The 23,384-nt window shown below is 39.2% G+C and overlaps 1 protein-coding gene across 4 annotated transcripts; it reads right to left on the bottom strand.

The window, feature by feature from the left end:
• Positions 1-486: 486 nt before the first annotated feature.
• Positions 487-13,637, bottom strand: LOC106167776 (uncharacterized). Of its 4 annotated transcripts, none has more exons than XM_086997341.1 (16): positions 13,453-13,637; positions 11,971-12,031; positions 11,110-11,213; positions 9,474-10,176; positions 8,883-9,015; positions 8,007-8,151; positions 7,355-7,471; positions 7,013-7,158; positions 6,295-6,444; positions 5,903-6,016; positions 5,399-5,466; positions 5,133-5,168; positions 4,219-4,353; positions 3,592-3,812; positions 3,182-3,252; positions 487-2,926 (listed from the first exon to the last, which is right to left on the bottom strand). In XM_086997341.1, the coding sequence occupies exons 3-16, from the start codon at positions 11,174-11,176 to the stop codon at positions 2,861-2,863; spliced, it is 2,172 nt and encodes a 723-aa protein (XP_086853467.1). In that variant the 5' UTR covers positions 11,177-11,213; positions 11,971-12,031; positions 13,453-13,637; the 3' UTR covers positions 487-2,860. The 4 variants fall into 4 exon arrangements, with proteins under 4 accessions (XP_086853467.1, XP_086853468.1, XP_086853470.1 ...); XM_086997342.1 differs by having other exon boundaries at positions 13,380-13,636; XM_086997344.1 differs by lacking the exon at positions 4,219-4,353.
• Between the last annotated feature and the right edge of the window lie 9,747 nt (positions 13,638-23,384).

Genomic DNA, 23,384 nt, shown 5'->3' with positions numbered 1-23,384 from the left:
AAACAAGGCTGAGTATTGTCAGCACACCTCTTCTGTTGTGGGTAAAAGATGCGCTGATGATGCAATATTTACTGTGAAAGTTCCAGTGATTTGAGATGCTTGCATTTAGCTACCAGTAAGATTGTGGCAAAAGTAGCAAATTAGTTTCATTATTTGTATGTACTTGGTGTCATATCTGTTGCATATCAGTTACATAATTGTTACTTCCTATTCGCCAGCTGTTTATGGAAAGATGTTTAATGATCATTTTTGTCAGCAGTCAAAACAAAGTTATTGTAATGTATTATTGTTTTATCAATTTGACATGTCAGTCAAGTCATTGTCATCTCAGGAACAAATAAAGCCGTCTTCCATATCAAGACTGTGTTTTGAAATTAGCAGTTTTTGCAATTGACACAAGACTAAAAAGACAGTTGAAAATACCACAAATTTGCAGTCTGCCTGATAATATAGCTGTATTGCTGAAGGAAAAACAAACCAAATTAATCTTTTTTGCAGTGTTTTATTATTTCTTAAAATCCAGGCTTTTTTTCAAAGCACTAAAAAAAGCTATTGTTCAAAAGAGCACCTTAATTTCCCTTCCCCTTTCTCAAGTCATTCCACAACCTTACCAGCGGTAAAACAATTTCAAGTCTAAATACATATGTATATGCATAAGGCATATAAACAAATGAGTACATCTTCTTTGAGAAGGGGAAGAAACCTTTTCCAGTCATTTGAACCTTCTAGTTCTTGCATAGCTATTGTTTGGCATTTTGTAATACATAAGGCACTGCAAGATCTTATTCTATTACCAAACCCCTCATAAGTCATGAAAAGGTCACCACACAGTCATTTACGTTATGATTTTTCTCCATCTGGTGTTCTAATTTACCCAAATAACTGATCAGCTCCTGCTGACATCTGGTGGGAAAAAATTGTACTACTCTACTAGCACCTTGATGAGCATTCTCCTGTTTTCTATATCCCCACCACGTTAGCACATGTGAGAGCAGACTTTACTCCAGTATCACTAACTTTTACAACAGTGAGTGTACTTCTCGCTCCACCTGGGAGATGAAAGGGTTCATGCTGGCAAAATGTCTGCTTCAACAAACTGCAGAATATCAAGAGGAAATGCTGTACCATGTTTTTCATTTCTAAAGCTCACCTTAGCTTAATTTGAAACAATGCCAGAATGAGCCTAATGTACACTCCAAAGCCCTAATGTTGTCCATGCGCAGCAGTTTAGAGACCCATCTCAGTCGTGTCAGTTTCTCTATAAGTTCAAGGTCGCACTTTATCAAGGTCAGGTTGATGCATAAATAGGTCAAGGTCACAACATTGGTAAAAACAATTTCCCTGGCACCAAGGAAGGGACATCACGCACCCACCCGAGACTACAGCACTTCACTCACAGCTCCATCAGCTCAGTGAAAATTACAGCAAAACTTTCACTAGTGAGAGAATCTTGGCACATGATTGGTGTTTAGCTACACTAACCATAATACAATTACAAAAAAAAAAAAAAAAAAAAAAAAAAAAAACAACTGACTTCCTCTATTTCCTGATCTTTTCCTTCTACCCCCCCCCTCCCCCACCCCACCAATTGTATAAATATACATGACACCACATAATCAGATAAGTGTGTCTCACCACAGCCTATTGGTATCAGGTCTTGGCAAACATCTACTTTCACTATTTGAGAAACTCAAAACATTAGCAGTGAGGACTGGATCAGAAACACAATATTCAGATTATGCTGTGTGAGTTACGCAGATGACTTGGGGCCCCAGTTTCATAAAAAACTTATGTCAGATTCCCTGGCTAATAACTTAATTACCAAGGTTACATGGTTACATTTTACCTATCAAGAGCACTCTCGTGAAAATCGTACTCAACTAAACCAGGGAAATAACCTATTAAGTCTTTTTGTGAAACTGAGGCTTGGACTTAGTTTCCAGTAGCAACAAGGCAGCTCAGACATGAACACTCCAGAGTTCTGGTTACCATTCAAGTTCAATGTTCATTATAGACTATGTAAGAATATACTTGTATGCCATGGCAAGTTCATCAAAGAGGAAAAATATAAATGTTCATGTTCTCCACTGCCGGTCACAGTCAAGTGCTCTAATGAAATGATTTTCTTTGAGTAACTATGCTTAAAAGTGTAGTTCTTTTTCTTAATCCACTTTAATCCTGCCAGATATGAACTGAAAAGGGACTTTATTTTTGATAATCTCTAGCTTTGCCAGTTATTACACTACCAGAAATTACACAAATTCATTTCCTTCATTAATAGTTACCCAGCTAGAAGAACCAGCATATTTTCATAAAGGATCATGAAAAATGAAAAACTACAGAATAATCATAAAAATTTGCAAGCTCTGCTTTCAAAAATACATAGATGTCGCTGCATTCAAGAAAAGCCACTTTCCAGTTTCCTCTTGCACATGCCCATTATAAATATTGCATAGGAAATAACCAAGTAAGCACCAATGAGATAAATCTGCTCCATATTGCCACCAAGGGGTTGAAGTTTGATATGAAAAAATTCCTTTGCTGAATAAAAACTGTTCTGAATCTCAGAGTAACTGATTGAAACCCTTACTGATAGATGGATATTGATACAAAACTGAATTGGATTTGTACCAGACAATTGTAAAAAAAATCCTTCAATGAAAAGTCAAATTAAGACAAGTATTCCACATCAAAAGTCAACCCTGCAGTAGTGTTTAGTAAGGACCAGTGTCACATTTAATGTGTTTCATCCAGCTGAGCCTGTTGACTAGTCTACACAGTTTAACTCTTCTGGCTAGTCAATACAGATGAACTGCTGGCTAGTCAAGACAGTTGAATTCTACTGGCTACGTCCTGTCAACTAGACCTGCCAACAGTGTTGAGACACGTGGTCCTGTGGAGCTTCAGGAGACACTGGGACTAATGCCTAGATACAAACAATATTGTTTTTATTATCATTACTTCATTCAATCTCAAAATGCACTCAATGGGCAATAGAGTCTATGGAAAGCACCGAGTGCCCCTTTGTATAAATATTTATCAACAATGTTTTAAACATAATTTCACCCTAATCAATGTCACTACTTTTCCATCACTCCAGTAATGCTAAACAAAAATAATGATTATTAAAAAATTAATGAATAAAAAAAAATTATTTCTGTACTGTCCACATGGTACTGACCTGTGTTGATGATGGTCTTGTTAAACCTGTGGATTCTTTTTCATTGGTGCTACTGGCAATATCTGTGCTGGCTGAAACAGAAAGTCAACGTTTTATTAATCTTTGTCAATTACCCACACTGGACTACCTTATTATATTTTTCCTTTCTTTCTTTCTGCTGAAAATTGTTTTAAAAGAGATTTTTTTATATTAACCAATTCATGTTGTAAGAAAATGCCTTTCAAAATATTTCAAAAATGAGTTGCCAAGATAACCTCAAGGTTTTTATAAAAATTAAATCTTCCAAGACGCGAAAAAATTCCCAGACCTGAAAAAGAATCAAAATACCCATACAAATAAATAAATTAATAATCGAGAAACACTCCTGTATCTGCACCATGGCGAAATGTCAATACCAACATGTTACTCACCTGACTTGGCGTGTTTGGGGGACAAATATGGCATACTGGTATCCAATTGGCTATTCTGGCGGCTGCTGGTAGTGCTATTGGTGGGGGAGGTCACGGAGGGGCGGGGACTATGGCGGGGAGAGGAAAATAGACTGGCGTAACTGCTGCTGCGACTGGCAGACTTTTGTAACACACGAACCATTGCGTCTTTCTCGGCCACTTGTGCTTGCAGAGTCTTGACTCTGGGAAAACAGAAAGACCGGTAAGATAACAAGATCTGCAAGATTACAGTAGAATTGTTATTATGAACAATAACAACTACATTGATGTAGATTTGAAACATGTATAACAAAATACAAATTGACATGCAACAGGTTATCTCATATATCTATTCAAGCTTTGCCCTGGAATATAACTGAATTACATCTAACATAAAGAGGTTATTACATCCCTTCACGAAAAATCTGAATGTCTCTTAGGAAGTTTATAGATTTTCTCAATATACAAAACATGAGTAAAGCACTGCTGGGACAGATAATAATTCCACTCGTGACAAACTGAGCCATTCTTCTGTACCGGTTGTGCTGGTTGTGCTCTTAATCACAACTAACACACTCCCCCAGCACAGCACACACCAAGCCAGCATACCTAGCCTCCAGTTCGGCACAGCGCCTGTTAGTCTTGTAAAGCTCTTCCATACTTTTCAACCTTTCCACCTGAGCCTCCGCTAACAGCTTTTCATTCTCAGACGTGTTTGTTTCCAGCGCAGCGATACGAGCATCCCTATAACAAACAAACAAACGACATACATAGAAAGCAATATTAGTGGCAGTTACATATTGAGTACATTCCCACAGAGGTAAAGATTATCTGAACCAAGTTGGTGACCCAGGTACCTAGAGGTGACCCATGAATGATGATGTAATAGATGAAGGGGAAGATGTGGTTGTAGTCATTAGCAGGAAAGTATTAAGAATGCTTGCTAATAACCCATGAGTTTCCCATGACAAATGAGTTTTCCATGAAGTGTCACAATAGTTTCCCATGACAAGTTTAATGACAGTCTCCCATGATAAAAAACAACCACTCAATACAACCAGAGACATGACAAATTCCCATTATGATTTTCCATTCATGATACATGACAACCAACCATGACAACCACTTGTGGTACATGAAAACCAGGCATGATTCAGGAAAACCAGTAATAACCAATGACACATGATGATTTCCCATGACAAATCACAACCACAGGTGGTGTAAAACCTAACCATGACAAGTGAAAGCAAGCCATGACACAGACACCCATGTTGTGTGAGAACCAACCATGACACAGGCACCCATGACATGTAAGAACAAGCCATGACACGTGAGAACAAGCCATGACAATTACACTTGACACAAAACATACACGGAGGATAAGTTTTTTAAGACAGCTTTCTGCAATCACCCCATAATCCAAGAAGAATATGTTGATGTTGAGGTAAATAATTTGTTAAATTGATAAAATATTTAGAACAGCCCTATCCACAGATAACAGTTATTACAGTCTGTTTGTATACCTTCCTTCTAAGGCTGTCACTTTCCATTCTGGGACTCTGGAATATTTGATAAGTCATTTAAGGGAGAAAGTATTGGGGGAGATAAAAGAGAGAGGGCATTTTTTCAATATAGAAACAAAACAAAACAAAAATAAATAATCCTGAGAAGATGTGGTAAGGGAATAGAGGGAAAATAGAAGGAAACAAACAAAACTAGCTGTTTTTGAAAAATAAAATCTTAAGTGAAGTAGAACTTAAAGCAGATTGATATGAATAATTCCACTTACTTTGGGGTAGCGGCCTCATCCAAGGCAATCTCTCTCATGGCTATCTCTTCCAGGTACTTCTGTTCCCACTAAAATACAGAATAGAGACTGAGTGAATTCCACAGCTGTGGTCACACCAAAATTCTTTTAAGGTAGGAATTTTTTTCTTAAATCAACAGTTGGTATTGTCAATATTGTTTACCTCCAATATTTTGCTGTCTTTTTAGTAAGTGCGTCTTTATACGGAAAATATACTTGGATGTACTTGGAAAATATTGCAGGTTAACAACATTTTCAAAACTAGTTGACTGGAGAAAAATGACTACTTTTGTCTTAGCGCCTAGCACAGGTAATAAAACTATTTTCTGAAAACATCACCATTCCAATAAAGAACATTAACTGCATTAATAGCTCTGCTACTTTCATTGTGTTTTTAATCAGAAATCTGAACAAAACTATGAAACTGAAACTGCTATGCATTGGTAAATTTCTAAGTTTTGACATGTGTTTATAGAATTCACTCACATTTGAGAGTTGAGATTCTAAATCTAAAATTTTCTCTTCCTTTGCTCTCAGATCTGTAGTAAGTGTTGCTATTGTGTCTTCATGAAAAGATTCAACTGAAGATCCTGACTCTCTCTGAAATAATAGAACAATATTCAGTGTATATTCAGAAATTAATTGAATTATTTGGTCAAAAAGAATTATTAGTTAAGTTTAAAGAAACATTTAGCCGGAGCATTATTCAGCAAATTATCTAAAACATTATCTTCAAACAATTATGTCAGATTCATTTTCAGATACATAATGCCATGGAGACATCAAATACTAACAAGGGGAAAATATAGGAATAAATAATCATTTAAATTTATTATAACTAAATACAGGTTAAAAAAAAGACATAAAGAAAAATCTACCTTTTGAGATTTCAGCATCTTGATTTCGTTTTCCAGTTTTTCTCTCAGACTCTTTTCCATCTGTTCTCTTTTCTGATTAGCTGTTTGTAATGAAGTTAGGGCCTTCTGCAACTGCTCGACTCTTTCCACGTAAAGATCTTTTTTCTTCAACTGCAACCAAAGCCAACAGAAAAACTGAAATGCTTTGTTTTTTAAGACAAAAAAGCAGCCATTTTTTAAATCCCCATTTAACTAAATTGCAAACAATAATAATAATAATAAAAATTAGAAAAAATAGAAGGAAGAAAAGCAATGTGAACCCCCTGCTCTTCTGATGATTTAAATTTATTTTACCACTAAGGTGAAAATTTCTTACCAATGGCCACACAGTACATGAACTAACATAACTGAATGACAAACAGATAACTTTGAGATTTATTCTAGAGTCAAGGATGCATACAGAGTGTACCATAAGATAACACATAATCCTGTTAATTTAATACAATCCACTGCTCATTGCATCTCATTCACACTTTTAGTTTTATTTGTAAGATATTGGTAATCAGTGTTTTAATCAAAACCAAACCGAACTCTGTTGTCAGCTCAACACTTCTTTATAAAAATCCACAAAATTTATCCATGTTAAACACCTCAGTTTCAGCAAAAAAAAAAAATAAATAAATAAATAAATAAATAAATAAATAAATGAATAAAATAAAATAAAATAAACTCTACTCACTTCCTCCTCCAGTCTGACTACATTGGCCTGTGCATTGGTGAGGGCATTGTCTAATATGTCTATATGTTTCCTCTGTTCCTGTAGTGTCGACCTCTGTGCTGCAAGCTCTATGTCTAGTCGCTCTTTTGCTGCAGTCATTTCTTTGTCTGAAAAAGAGTTTTTGCAATGTTTATTCATGGAAATGCATAATCTATCAATCTTGTTATTAATTCATCAATTACTCATCCACTAACATATTCCATCAACTAACATATTCCAATGTACTACAAACAGCAGACTGTATGCATGTGTGTGAAAAAGAGAGAGAGAGAGAGGGGGGGGGGGGGGGAGAGGCTGACTCACTCTGTTCTAATAACTTATTAATGGAAGCCTCCTTCCTCTCCAGTTCCTGTTTGACCTGTGCGTCGCTCTGTGAAGACTCGTGTGTCGTCAGTTGTGCTTGGGCCAGCTGTAAGTGACCTGTGGGGACAATTTGACATTTCTTTATAAAAATGTTCAGTAAACTTCTAAGTTTACACCATTAGGAAATCTACTGTATTCTACAACAATCTCGTTTGTCTAGCTTGTAATAATGTCTTCATGTTTTGAATATTTTTTCCTATAACTATCAACACACTCTTATAATCACAAATAACATTCTCATACTAATGCACTATAAAATTAACACTTCTAGTTACATAAAACTGGTCTTTTATTTAGTTATGGCTTTGGTTTGAAAGAAAAGATTACAAGCAGTGGCTTCGTGGCCTTCTAACCAGGAAGGGACGGGAGCCTGGGCACTGCTCAAAGGCAGAAAACTGTCAAGATAAAAAAAATTTCCAATTTGAATTGAGAAAAAATTGTATGAAATAAAAAATCTTTCACAATACCATCATCACTGTCATAACAAACATATTCACTCATCATCACATCTTTTGTCACAACTAACACACTCATCAATAGCACACTGTCACTGTCACAACTAACACACCGCTGCTTTGTATCTGGTTCTTACCTCTGAGTGTTTTGACATCCTCCTGTAATTTCTTCACCTCTCCCTCCATCCTTACCCTCATGGCTTTCTCCAGCTGTTCTCTCTTGTGGGAAGACTTCACCAGGCCTTCATGGTCCTCCTGGATCTTCTGGATTTCAAGCTCAAACTAAATCAGAAACAAAAGGGGTTTTCTGGTGAATTGAAAGTTTTTTAGAAGCCAAAGAAACTGCAGTTTATAAATCAAATTGTTGAAATATTCAATAACCATTAAAGGAATGTGACTATGAGAGAACAGTTTCATTAGCTCTGTATGTATAATTTCAAATTACTGTTTTTCTTTTTATCAAGAGCTTGTAAAATTTGTGGGTATTACCTCCAATATTTCTGTGACTGTCAGTCACCATCATCAGGGAGTAAATGACTAGGGTCATTTCACCTGGAATGAAAATCCAGGTCAATTGCCCCTAATCACTGGCCTTATGTTGTAACTGGTGAAATGACCCTAGTCATTTACTCCCTGATGATGGTGACTGACAGTCACAGAAATATTGGAGGTAATACCCACATATTTTACAAGCTCTTGATAAAAAGAAAAACAGTAATTTGAATGTGACTATGTCATAATGTTAATTTCGCCAGCATTAAGTTTTAATGATATTGCTTCACAAACTACATTACATAAATATGTGAAAATAATTCCAATAAAACTCATGGACTAAAGATAAAAATCACACTATTTTTAATTTACATCCAGGTAAAAATCCTAATGTGATGACAAAAGCATCTTACTCTTTATGTTGACTTAAAAATAATAAATTCAACCTGCTATCATCAACTATACAGAGATGCAAGGAACAAAATTAAAAGTTTTTAGTCTCTCATTCCAGCTCTGCCTACCTTCTGTAACTTGGAGACTTTCTTGTAGTACCCCTCCAGCTCCTCCTTCAGCTTTCTGTTCTCATTAGAAAGGAGTTCCACCAGCTGGGAAGCTCTCTCTGCTATAGCAGCATGGTCAGGCTCCTGTCTGCAGCTACAGACATATAGAAACGTGTTGTGTTAGGTGAGATGGCCAGAGCATTGGGTGAGACACAGTGAGTGTGTTAGGTGAGACAGTGATGGGTGAGAGAGACAGTGTGTTGGGTGTGACAAAGTGACTTTGAGAGAGTCAATGTATAAGCTGTGATAATGTTAAGTTTGGCATAGGTATGACTTGTGTATAACAAATTTGGACTGGAATTTCAACTGTGAGGTTTCTCCACTGCTGGAAAGTGCATACACATCTATTTTCCACCTAAGCAAATGCCATATATTATGTGAAATATCAGTATATTGTATGTGACAGGGTTTTGCATCATCGTGGCACCTTTCTTTTACCATTCGGCTTCCAAAAAAACCACAGCATAACTGTCAAAACATTAACCCTGTAATCAAAACATAAACACTGCTCTTAAATGCTCAATAAATATCAAAACTTTTTAAAACACTTACCCTTGTTGTTGATAAGCACCTTGACCTTGACCTCTGACCTCTATGCCCTCCGCGACCCTCCTCTTCATGTCAGAGTACTGCATTGTAATATCCTGCTGCGACCTGGACAAGCCTGCTCGGTCCAGCATCTCCTGGGAGAGCCTGCTCTCAGGCGCAGGGGGGTACAGATTCTGGGGGGTGGTCGCCCTGTGTCCCCCAGCAGGGCCGGGGTATCTTGGGGGAGGGGGTAAGCAGCTCCCTAAAGTCTTGGGGTCATTGACGTAACCCCCTAGCTGCTCCCTTGAGCTCAAACGTGTGGGGGCGGGGCTCCCCTTGCCTCCGCTGTCGTTGTCTTTTGATTGGATCAAGTTTGTCAGCCTCTGATTGGCTGCCATTGCATTCCAGTGACCTTGACCTTGTAAAGGTTGAATTTGTTGACAGTCTATGGGCGGGTCCTCAGGTGTGTTAGCCGCACCTTGGGGTCTCCCAGTGATGTAAAACGTTCCAGCACGTGTAGATTTCACCTCGACAGAGGGGGGCATACCTAGCCGCGCTAGGATACTGTCATCAGCCAGGGTGTCCCCGGGGTCATAGTGCCCGGGGGCCAAACCCCCCTGGTTTTCTTCCCCCTGGGGGTCCTGACGAGCCGAGGTGCTGAGATTCTCGTTTGAGGATAAAGAAATATCTGTGCTGGCCTCAGAGCCAGAGTAACTTTGCCTGTAACCTGAAAAAAATGGGGGTATGCAGTTAATATAAAAATTTTTTAGATATTAAAGAGGATCAAGCTAATACTGAATGTGACAGTAGGTTTATGGTTGCACTAAGATTGTCTTTGTAAATGACCAATTAGGTTAGACATAAAACTTAGTTTAATAATATACTTAACCAAATAAAATCAAATATGTTTTCTTAAAAAATTCAGCACATGATTTAGTCTAATACAGTTCCTGGGGTAATTTCCACTCTGTTTGTCAAAGAACTACTTGGGTTAACTTACCAGGCTGTGTATAGTTTCTCAAGTGTAACTTACCAGGCTGTGTATAGTTTCTCAAGTGTAACTTACCAGGCTGTGTATAGTTTCTCAAGTGTAACTTACCAGGCTGTGTTTAGTTTCTCAAGTGTAACTTACCAGGCTGTGTACAGTTTCTCAAGTGTAACTTACCAGGCTGTGTATAGTTTCTCAAGTGTAACTTACCAGGCTGTGTATAGTTTCTCAAGTGTAACTTACCAGGCTGTGTATAGTTTCTCAAGTGTAACTTACCAGGCTGTGTATAGTTTCTCAAGTGTAACTTACCAGGCTGTGTATAGTTTCTCAAGTGTAACTTACCAGGCTGTGTATAGTTTCTCAAGTGTAACTTACCAGGCTGTGTATAGTTTCTCAAGTGTAACTTACCAGGCTGTGTATAGTTTCTCAAGTGTAACTTACCAGGCTGTGTATAGTTTCTCAAGTGTAACTTACCAGGCTGTGTATAGTTTCTCAAGTGTAACTTACCAGGCTGTGTACAGTTTCTCAAGTGTAACTTACCAGGCTGTGTATAGTTTCTCAAGTGTAACTTACCAGGCTGTGTATAGTTTCTCAAGTGTAACTTACCAGGCTGTGTACAGTTTCTCAAGTGTAACTTACCAGGCTGTGTACAGTTTCTCAAGTGTAACTTACCAGGCTGTGTATAGTTTCTCAAGTGTCCTGGATATGGCGGTGGATCTTTCCAATAAGGCACCTGCATTGTCTACACACTGCGCACACAGAAAGTGGGAAGCAACCTGAAAACAGATCACATTCTGTGACTCCCTTCATTCCGATGTCACATGGGAAAAGCTTCGGAGATATTGAAAATCCAGAGGCCCTGCACTAAAAAAAATCTACTGGTCTTCATAATTTCGTGCTGGTCTGAACTAAGTATTTTATTTCTGTTACCCTACATTGAGGAGAAACTATTCTCATGGCCGAGAGACCTAAAACTGACTGCATTGTTGCTCATCTACCTGTGGAATAATTTTCACAAGATAACAAACCAGTCTATACACAGCTACTGTGTGCACCTGTTGCCTGTTTACCTGTACCATTGTTTACCTGTCCAACATGCCCAAACATGTACTTCAACATGTCACAACATGAAAACAGACTTACATGTGATCAGCCATGCTGAGTAAGGTCGCATTCAGAACGGTGGACTTACTAGTCTGCGGGTCAAATATGGCGACCCACAAAAAAACTTCCTGTCTAACCAGCTAATAGACACTGAATAGATTCTCCGTGAGGAAGTTTTCATATGGTCGAACATATTTGTTCCTCGGACTTCTTAGTCCACTGTTCTGAATGTGGCCTAAAACAGTTTGTTCTACTTCAGACATATCACTGATTATACCATTTTCTCAGTTTATTTATTCACAATAGTACAAGTATTTATTTTTTACTCATTCACTTAATTATTTTCATATTTTATTAATTTCATCAGTATATTTTACAGCTTTGTCTTGCAAAATAGCAGTTATTTATAATGTACCAAAGTTGACTTACAATTTGATGGGCCTAGTTCGCCATCCTAGGTCTTCTACATCACAACGTCTTGAATTGGTCACTAAAAAAAGGAAAGAAATTTTAAGGGATGATTTTCATAAATACCCACACAACAATAACACCATTATTATTCAATTATGTGTCATATTAACTGTTTACAGAGCTAGTAAATTGGTAATATACCTGATAATTTCTAACAGCAATTGATAATAAGAATATTATCCATGCTATATATGAGCTCTACACTAGTACTAGTACAGAACTAATGGTCTCTCAATAATACCATAATTCAAGAATCACTGAAGGTATTAATTTTTACATGATGCCATCTTTTCCTGGTTTGTCATGACAAAAAGTGAAAATCATTCATAATTACTTTCTGTATTTACTTCAGTAATATCAAACTAGTTTTGGCATTTTACACTGTCGCTTGCTCTGGTTTGTACCCACACATTAAAACCATAACAGATCAGAAAGTGATAGAAAACAAAAAAATGGTCTTTACTGGGATAGAACTGGTTTGTACCCACACATTAAAACCATAACAGATCAGAAAGTGATAGAAAACAAAAAAAAATGGTCTTTACTGGGATAGAACTGGCATTTTTTTTTTCTTTTAGCCAAATCACTACTATTTCATCACTGTTTCTCCAAGTAGTTACAAGTTTCTCCAAGTAGTTACAAGTGAAAAAACAAGTGAAATCAAGCATTTTTTGTTTAGCCAACTTAAGTCAGTTTTAGCATTTGGCAAGTGTTAACACTACCCCAGCTTAACTTAATGTTACTACAAGAAGTACATTACTTAACAGTTAAAACTAGCAACTGTTATGTACATGTCTTATAAACTTCTCAATATATCACATCTAATCATGTCAAGTCAAGAGATAAACCAAAATTAAACCGAAGGCAGCAAGATCTGCAAGTTGATTACTAAGATTTTATACCCTGATATTCTAGCTGATGAGCTGACTGATGACACATTTTGAGAAATGCCAGTAAGATTTCTACAAGTTTGGTAATCAAGGGTGGACATGGAACTTCGGAAGGCAATTAAATTGCACGCCATATGCACTGAATGTTAGCAAAGACCGGAATATCATGAACTATATGAAATACTGGTCTTTGGTGATGCATTACACACATAAGATACTTAATGGACACTGTTACTTAATGTGGGGGCATCACCACTGCAGGCGGACGCCGGAAGGTGACTAAATTAAGAGACAGCAGGTAAAGAGATATACCGGGTGATAAACAATATTACTTTACTAATCTACACAAAGCGTCCTTAAACACAAGCGAGACACGAAGAAGCATTGTAAAGAGTGTCTCTGTACTTATAAAAATGAAAGTAAGCATGCTCTATACTGAGCTTGAAGTAGTTAATCCCCCTGCTAACGGGGTCCCACCTAGTCTTTCTACACGGTAAAAAATATGCTGCCCCCGATCCCGGATTTCCAAGGTGAACTGAGTAATATCCACCTTTCGGTGCCACAGGCGGGACTTATAATCCTCTTCTAAGGTAGATCGTGTTGCTTCCTTGTGTGTACGTGCACAGTTGACGCTCCCCTTGGCTTGCTATTCGCCCCCACACTCCGAGCAGTTGCGGTCAAGAAGCTCTCAAACAAAGATGGCCGCGCAAAGTATTCAAGGAATTTCCCTACCGTGACGTCATCTTGGGAGATACCCCGCATACTTTCGTAAAGAGGACAGCACTACCGACTTGTTGTTGTTGTGTCTCCCAAGACAAAATTAATGATGAAGATAACACTGGACACGTTCAGTAAAAGACAAGCTATCTATGGATTAAATAATTTCGAGTATATTGTGGGTACCTTTTTGAAAAACAATAACAGTATTAGCGGTATAAAATACGTGTTACTAAATTTTCCAGGACAGAGATATCCACGCTCCATTTTATCTCTCCCTTGCATACTTTGGCTTACGACCCTAGACCTTAGAGCGGATAATTCATCTATTCCCACCTTAAAGTTTAACTAAAAATGTCATACAGTAGATCAAAAGTTACGAGTGAGGTAGAAATTATCTGAGATTACGCAGGCTGTCGAATGATCCAGGGATTTGATGAAGGGTGTGTGTGTGGGGTTGGGGGGGGGGGGGGTAGATTCAGCAAATAGTAGGGGGAGGGCTGAGTAAATGAACGTAAATGAGGACAATTTTTAGTATTTTACTTTATAAGGAAGTACTAAAAACCCACCAAATCCAATTACTAGTAAGATATACTGACTTTGTTCGAATGTGATAAATTTAATTATAGCATTTGCGAATGGAAAGTTATATAGGCTAAGCCAGATAAGTTGCACGAACCTGTCGCTGTGCGAAACCGATCCCGCCGATGTTTTAGTAGGCCTATTATACTGTAAATCAGCTAGTCAAAATTCTAATTCCAAGAAGGGGATATATAAGTGTGATTTTTCTCAGAAACTGAAGTGGGGGTCAGGACCCCCCTCACCCCCTCTGAACCCGACACTGACCCGGACTCAAAGACTGATATAAAGATTTGCTGTAGCAAACAGAGTGAAGAGTCGCGGTCGTCTTGTGTCTGACGGGTGGTGGAACTGCTTTATGACGCAACAACCAAACTAGCTTTGATGAAGCCCGGGCAACTTCAAATTAAAGGTGTGAAATCAAGAAGTGGGATTTATGCAAGCACTGAATTAAGAAAATGATATGTTTCAAAAGATTTTGCTAAATGCGTAAGACGAAACTGCAATTTCTGCGTTGCACATCTAGCGCAATATGGCTACCGTTATGTTTTTGTGATCCAAAACGAAAAAAAGAGACGAAGTAGAAAGTGCAAGAAGAAGAAAAGAAAATCATAAAGAGAAGCAAAAGAAGCGAGCGTGTGGTTGTGTGGCTGAAAAGGGAATAAAAAGTAAAAATGTAGAGGGATTTCAATTCATAGAAGTGAACAGTATCTTTTAGTTTTTTTTAACTACCATATTCTACGTTGTAAGGAAAAGTTGTGGTAATGAACACTCGCAATATACAACCTGTTATTTATTTATTTATTTATTTATTTATTTATTTATTTATTTATTTACACGAATCGAAGAATTTTCCCCGTTTTATTGATAAAATTTGCAGCTGAAGTCTAAATAGTCATAAAACAAAAAGCAAATTCGCACATATTTTGATTAATGAAATCACCATCCCTGATCAAAATTACATCTTGTTTCATAAATGCATCGAATGCATCTATAACTATTAAAATGTCTTAATCTGAGTTGCCCCTCTTTGCTATCAGTTTTAAAGTATTAGGCAGGGGGATGGTTGGTACATGGTTGATGTACAGTGTGTTCTTGAAAATTATAGTAGTGATAAATGATAATAATAAATAAATAAAGGCCCAAATTCCACGGGGTGTCGTTTTCATTGTACTTGTGATACGTTGATGAATGTAATAGAATTTCATTAACGTTAATATCATAATTTGATAAAAGTAACACATTTTCATTAACATGTTCAGGACCGCTGCAGCTTAGAAATCATGACGAAACAATAGTCAGTTCAAAAATTTTAAACATCACTTGTCATCCAGTGGTACTGTCTTGTAGACGTAATATGTTTTCTGAACTTCAACCCTGTACGAAGAATAAGAAGGGGGTTGCTGGTATACAAGACGTTGTTGCACTAGGACACGTTTGTAATCCGAGATGTAATTCAAGCAAAAGCTTTCGCATTTTACCTCCGTTTTGTCCTTACTGAACCCCTGTGCACTCACTATTTTCTCTACCGTTTCCACGGCAACGCACACTTCCTGTCCGTAGAACACGATTGTATCGCTTGGCGTCGATTGGTTTTTATCGATCACGAAAGATCGAGGATCGTAACAAGACTCTTCGACAGAAAAGCGCTCGAAAGAAGATGACGTGCATCTCTTGATCTCCAATCTCATTCGCTGTTGGTTTCCCGCGCGACCACGTGGTACCGGGCACACGTGCTCACAGAGTGGGAGGTAAAACCATGCGGCTGTCCACTGTGATAGTTGCTTGCACACGGCGGTTGTGGATCCTCGAGCAACATACCCAGGGTTGCATTGGTAGGTGACCGTTCCGTCTAAACTGCCGTTGGTCACACCTACCACGTGACCGTTGGTCACCTGAGGAGGCTGACCACAGGTAGGAAGCTTACGGCACCGTGCTATACCACTGTCGTCCCATTTTAATTGTGGCACAAAATTAATTAAAATGTTTTTGCAGGTGATTCTGGTCTTGCCGCCTTCGAAGCTGTAGCCGGTGTCACATGTGTATACCGCAATGCCGTTTTCTGTGTTGTTTGTGACGTTCACTAGCTTCCCGTTTGCCATGTCAGGGGGGTTCCCGCACGTGGGAATTTTCACGCACATCGGCGTGTAGTTCCAATAGAGTTTATCCCGATAAGAAGTACATATGACTGCAGGGTTAGTCCTTGACTGGTCATGGAACCGATAACCGGCATCACATTCGTAGTGTGCTTCCCCATGTTCGTACCGGCTCGAGACATTCACCAACCGACCGTGCGGGACAACTGGTGGCTCGGAACATTTCGGAATTGGTACGCACTGAGCGCTGTCTTTAACGACCCATTGTGATTTGGGGCTGTCGTGCTCAAGGAACTTGCACGTGGCCACCAACCCATCTGCTTTGTTGCTTGCTTGGTGCAGTGAGTTACACTTATAGGACGCCGTGCCGTTGAGGGTCGTATTGGTCACCGATGTCAACGTGGAATTGGCTAGCGGCACTGGCTGACCACAGTTGACGTAATGGCAAACGGACCTCGTATACCACTGGCCATTCTTTTGGCAAGTGGCTGAGCCATCACCGTCCAGATAACTGTCATCACCACAGCGAAACTTTGCCACGTCTTCGTACCTCGTGCCCGTGGTGCTCACCAAGGTTGAGTTGGGTATAAGTCCGGTAGGGTCGCCACAGTCGATTACTGTTTCACAGTGATTGCCAATGTAGGTGCGCGGGCACGTGCACTCTACCCTGCGTCGCCCGAAGTTCTCGCACGTCCCACCGTTAAGACAGGGAGATTTGTTTGTGCATGTCATGTCGTACTGACATCGTAGCCCGTAACTAGCACGCGGGTCATTTCCTGCGCTAGGACAGTCGCAGATATAAGACTTGTAACCAACACTGAGGCATTTGCCGCCTCGCTGGCAAAGAGAAGATGAAACCCCCGAATTTTGGTTTACGGAGTCGCAAGCAAGAGGAAGCTGTTTAATCGCCGAGCAGGGGGTATGAAACAGTTCAACAGAGTCTAGACCAATGTAATCCATGGAAGAATAATATGTTTTAAAGTTAGCCTCGAAAAGGAGTTTATAGTCTCCTCTTGGTAAGTCAAGATAGCCTCGAACCCACCGTTCGCCGTATTGTTTGGGAACTCTGTAGAAGAGGGTATCGGTCCCGTTGGAATGTCTGAGGTAGATATTAAATACGTTTTTTGTATCTTCACTGGGCAAAACGTCATTGTGATAAGACATAGTCAAACATGTATCCTGTGTGACCGATAGCGTTGGAGATAACAGTTTGGACACGGGTGATCCTTGTAAATTCGAATAGTGGCTGCTTGTTACGGCGAGGAACTTGCCGCTGGGAGCTTCAGTCATTTTATCGGGGTAGTAATTCTCTTTGGTTATCAAAGCCCATTTAAAGTCGCTGTCATCAGAGTATGTATAGCCGCACGTGTCCATGTCCTCGAAGCCGCAATCGCCTGGAACTTTGTTCAAAGACACGCTGTCGCCACAGGCCCCTGTGTCAACGGCAACGTCGGTAATAGCAACATACCCATCGGCGTAGCTTGTGTATCGCCTCATGGCTGAGAAAGCCAAGCGATATTCCCCAGCAGAAGGGATCGTTATGGATTCTCTGTGCCATTCTTTCTTCTCTGCTGATCGGATGCATCTCACGTGGTGCACAGCCTTCTCTTGACCTTGAGCGTCACGCACGTGCACGCGTAAGCTTGCGTCGCTCTCGTGGCGGTTTTTGCACTCGCTGTTGACGTAATCAAAATGGATGCAAGAGGGGCCAGTTGTTGTAAATTTGGGACTCACCACGGTGGAAAACTTAAAGTCCGCATCGATATCTGCGTAGGGTTGAACAATTAGACCCCTGACCGTGAACTCGGTACAGGTGCTGCATAGTTTCCTCTTTGCATTTGCCCATTCCCACAACAAACCGTTTGTATTTTCGTTCTTGTAGCCGCATATGTCTGGCTTTTGAAAGTCGCAGTTTACGTCGTCTGCTCGTGTCGACTCGCCGCAAAACAGCAGCAGGAGAGTCACAAAAACGAGAAACGTGCGTTTCATACTGATAGAGTAAATTATGAAATCTGTTTTTCTTTCTTCCGCTTTCGATAGTTTTAAAAAAGTCCAATCTGGAGATCTGTTAAACCTAATGTCTCCAGGCACTTCTACTGTGCGCGTTTTCGTTACACGGGCAAAAGTTATAAACACTTGCCCTTGAAAGTTATCGTCTGCTTTTCAGTGAGCAAGCAATGAACTGACCCGCTTGCCGCTCGAGACCGATTATATAGCCTCCGCGCGCGGCCGATCCTTCAGAGTTAACTTTCCTTGGTTGATTCAGCGGCTCACTTGTCTTGGTAAACAAGTCTGGTTATATAGCGATAACCTGATGATGTCACCTGATATGTAACTGTGAGAAACTTCCGGATTATTAATTCTGCGGAAATGGACAACTTGACGTTGTTAATAAGTGAACAATATCCGTTACCTCTTCATAATTAAAGTTTTCATGGCAGTTATTCCTGGAAAACGCTTTGGTTGACAATCACCGTTTACATTGCATCCTGATTTTACTCCTTAAATTTATTTATTTATTTATTTATTTATTTATTTATTTATTTATTTATTTTATAATTCAGGGCCTTAAAAGTCAATATCAAACAGGGTGGTGTGAAGAAGCCTGAACTATGCGCTAATATATATATTTTTCTGGTTAGGTCCAGTGCCTGTTGTTCTTTGTTGGAAAATGTCTCTCAGTGAAATTAATGACGATGCCCGGCTGATTTTGCTATTGAAAACCTTGGATTATTGTACTGTGTGTGTGTGTGTGTGCGTGTGCGTGACTGTCACCAATCTGCGTCTCTTCATGACCTTGACGCGTGCTATATATTTCATTCAAAATAGACGATAGCTCTACCGGGACATTTACCATATATAGGAACCGTAGTCCGCTCCCCGTTTCTTTGTACAGGTGACATTCGTCCCATATGCTAACCCCTATACTCCGACTAACCCTAATCAAGGACATATATTCAATATACGTCCTTGTCCTAACCTGTACTAATCATGTATGGGACCCCGGACTACCATTCCTGGCACATCTATACCAGTCAAAATTCATAATGGATCATTAATGTGAAGCCTAATTAAGAGGGTGGCCTGAGTGTTTCAAAACCCTACATACAATTTTGATTTCAATTACAACTTACAACTTATAACAAGTCTTTTAACAAACGCCGCGAGCAACAGCAGAAAAGGGAAAGTCCCTTTGACCTATGACGTCTTACGTTATCATGACGTCTAAACAGGTAGATGGCGGATTAGATAGGGAATTCCCCCTTTATTTACCCGTTACCTCCGGCCGTTACCCCAGCTGGCCTAGGCGCACCCCTGTTATTTTTAGAAGACGAACACAGTAGCGAGAATCCCATCGAATCAAATTAAATTTAACTGAAATCTTTCTGGCCATAGGCCTATCCCGTTATCGGTTTGTAATCTGCTCGGGTATGGGATGCCTTATAAGCACATGCCCTTCTGAAGTTTAAAAACTCGAGTTGCTAGACCCTCTTTTTTATATGCATGTTCTCATCTGACAGAATCTGCTTTGGGACGCATGGTATTCTTAATATGTTAATTTTTTCGAGATTCTGTGGTACAAGCCACCCAACATTTTCACTCTTCTTTCTCTTTTGGAAGTTAACATCAGTTATGTATATATCCGGATTACAATCGAGAATATCATGGCTCCCTAATTAACGGGAAGCCGCCCAAGTTTTTTAATCAGCAAGTCAAGATGACTGGACATTGTGTAAGACTAAATCCATTTACAGTAAACAGACTTTAAATGTCATGGCAAAAATTACTGTGTATTTTCATTAATGCAAACACATAGCTAACTAGTTATTTTACTTTGACGCCGACATGAAAAGGGTATACGCGTTTTTCAATGTTTTTAAATTGTTTGCCAAGTGAAGCTAACAAAACTTAACCAATAACGTTTGAAAAGCAATGATATGCAGTAGTGAGAATTTATTTTCGATCCTTTTGTAAAAAAATCGAAATGATCTCTCCGTATAGGCCTATACCATTTTGTTACACTGTACAGTGTACACTTTTATTAGGATTCCCCATAGGGGAATACTATTGTTTTTGGTATTATTATAGTTATTCTTTCCGCGCGTTTTTTTTCGCCAAAAATCTGAAATAATTATCATAGGTAGCGTATGGCAAGAATATGCCACAGACCCAGTTTCAGTGACCTTGACCTACTTTTCAAGGTCACAGGGGTTTTTAAAGGCAAAATTTGTAAAATTTGAAATTGACATTAGGCCTTAAGTATAAGCCGTATGGCTATGGGCCTTATGGTCAGTGATACTGAGGTGAATCCACATATAATGACCTACTTTTATGCAAGTAGGTCAAGGTCAAGGTCGCTCATGGCCAAACGGGCTCAAAAAAGGTTTGTTTCCAAGATCTCAGATTCCGGAAGTCCCAGAGCCCCGATCATAGTGGCATATGATGTCCTATATATTTATCTAAGGTTAGCCATACTTTGGTAGCGACTGCTTAATTATTTTTTTTAATATAGATTTTTTTAAATATTTATGACATTACAGAAATCTTGAGTTTGGCAATTTCTCCATGAAACACTGGTTTTTGGTCATAGCATGCTATAGTAAACTACCCCAAACATATACCCAAAACCCCCAAATCAAATGTCAAATTTGACCTTGACCCTCATTTTCAAGTTCATTCGGCTATTTAATGGAGAAATATTGAAGTGGGCTAAAAGTGATGTTTTGTTGACTCCCCCCCCCCCCCCCCCCCCAATTCGCACATGCTCTTTCAGAATATGGAGTCAAATTTAACCCATGACCTTCACATGACCTTGTAAGAGCCTTTCCACACCTCTTTTGCAGGGGAATCCTCCGCCACTGGCTTAAGCCAGTTGCAGTCTAGTTATAATTAAAGTTGGCCCCATGAAATAAGTTGCTGTCTTTCCTGTATTTGCCTGTGTTTGCATGTGGACTGTTGTTGCTAAAACACAGGATAATTGCCAATGCCGCTTGAATATTAGTTATTAGAATCATATTATCACGAAATAACCACATGGACGGTCACGTACTCCTAACACCTCGTCAATTACCAGCTATATCAGTTTTAACTAATATTAAAATAATGAACGCAATGCTTCAACTAAATGACTTTAGACAAAGTACCATTATTGCTTTTTAGAAACGTTCTTGAGAGGCTGTAGCAATATGGAACGACAACGAGGGAGATCACATTTTTTATTTTTATTTCATTTATTTTTTATGTGAGCAATGCGCATGTGTCAATTATGTTGACCTGCAGTGATTGTAAGCTTATCATGACCTCATATTCTAGCTTACGTTTCACTCCTCCCCCCAATCCCCCCTCCCCCCCCCCCCCCCCCCCCCCCCCCCCCCCCTTGTGATAAGTGATTGCCGTGGAAAGCCTTTCAGCCTGGGGTACGGTTAAGAATTATGATTCAGCTAGTCAAATTTCTAATTTTAATAGGGGACTAGTGTGATTTTTTTTCAGAAATCGAAGCTATTTCGAACCAACACATTTTCATTCACACTTGGAAATTTATCACAAGTATGAAACAAATTGATAGCAAGTTGATTGCAGGAAGAGAGGATATTGCATAGTGTTATTTTTATTGTGCAATCCGACTGCTTAAAGATGCAGCAAATGAAACATTATTAACAATATGTCGCTCTTCTCATTATTATGTACTTAACTCGTTCCTGTCACTTGTTTATGTAATTACCGCCCGGGCAGAATCACGCTGTCACAATCAAGATCTCATTTCTTTGACATCAACAATGTTCTTGGTATTCTTATAGAGGCAAATTGCTCAATAAACCTGGGACACGATATATATTATGTCCTAGAATAAACCTAGAACCTAATATCAGTCTAGAGGGTACTATGCTACACCAGTCATTCACCAAAACCACTTTATACTCTGCACAATATCTTCAACGATACATAATGACAAATATTGACTTTAAGGGCGTATTCCCATAGATTATAGATCGATCTATCCCCGTGGGGAGTCTCACTAGATTACTGTCAGATAATCCGGCTTAAATGCCCGTCCCGCCAACTACAAGCTGTAAAGGGGTAATTAACTTTCGTGCCCGCTCGGCTGACAGCTATTTAGCGTGAACCCCCAGGGAGTTAGGTCGATCTAGATTGGATCGAACTAATCTCTGGGAATGGGGTCTCAAATCCGAACGAGTAGGAGTGCGAAGGTAAGTTCTAGGTTTTTTTTTTTTCAGCTGCTGTCTTGATGAAAAAAGTCTCACTTTGTCGAGAAAAATAACCGAGTGACAGCTATTATACATGATGTATGTCAGCTTCCATGCAAATTCTGTAGTTTTTTGAAAATACAGCTGTTCCTATTCTCTGATATTTTGAAACTTTGACATGAAATAAGCGACATTGGTCATTGGTATATTGTTTTTCAAAGCCCCACTGTAGTGTCCTCTTAGTAAGTGAATCACGATTCGCTGCAGGATAACGGTACATAATAATATATATTTCGTGGATAACTCAGACATGTAACAATGATTCATTCATATATGTGCATGAAAATTTTATGATTTCTAACTGTGATTCACAAGTCCGTTTTGCCTCAAAGCGCTGAGAATTGTGCACTGTATTTGATACAAATAGCAATAAAGACGTAAGTAAGTGTGGTGAATAAATGTGAATCATATATTCGTGCTTTCGAATGTTGTAAATAGCTTGTTTCTGTCTTAAGTGTGGTTAACAGCGGTGTTTCGTAAGAGTAAAAATAGTGAGTTTTGTGGTCTTCGTTCGTTATCAAGCCACACTCTGCCAGACACGTGTCGCGTTAATCGCAAATATGCAGTTGTCATTTGGATGGAATAAAGTTGCCTCGTTGAGTTGTTTTAAAAAACAATGAAGGCGCCTGCTAATTGACTCGTGACTGGTTTCTGCCGAGTCCTGTCAAATATCAAATACTTGTGTTATACATACATGAAGACTTGTGGTGTTGTATGGCAACGCAGACAGTAACAGTGTGGAATAAAAATGGTTAATATTGCTGTATGTATGTCGTAAATCTGGGGCGCATAGTGAGTTAGATAAGGTTATTAATATTGACGGG

Source organism: Lingula anatina, chromosome 10 (genome assembly GCF_051362555.1).
Source record: "Lingula anatina isolate TDL-2025a chromosome 10, LinAna3.0, whole genome shotgun sequence".
In the NCBI taxonomy this organism is placed as follows: domain Eukaryota; kingdom Metazoa; phylum Brachiopoda; class Lingulata; order Lingulida; family Lingulidae; genus Lingula; species Lingula anatina.
Note: the sequence above shows the minus strand (reverse complement) of the source record. Positions and strands in the feature narration are given on the sequence as shown.

What these genes read in the sequence shown, in the direction of transcription:
- LOC106167776 (XM_086997341.1), bottom strand. Translation starts at nt 11,176, where the DNA reads ATGCAGGTGCCTTATTGGAAAGATCCACCGCCATATCCAGGACACTTG. An exon ending in TGTGCCGAACTGGAGGCTAG is followed by an intron (nt 3,813 to 4,218) that starts GTATGCTGGCTT and finishes CTGTTTTCCCAG; the next exon opens with AGTCAAGACTCTGCAAGCAC. An exon ending in CAAGACCATCATCAACACAG is followed by an intron (nt 2,927 to 3,181) that starts GTCAGTACCATG and finishes GTTTGTATCTAG; the next exon opens with GCATTAGTCCCAGTGTCTCC.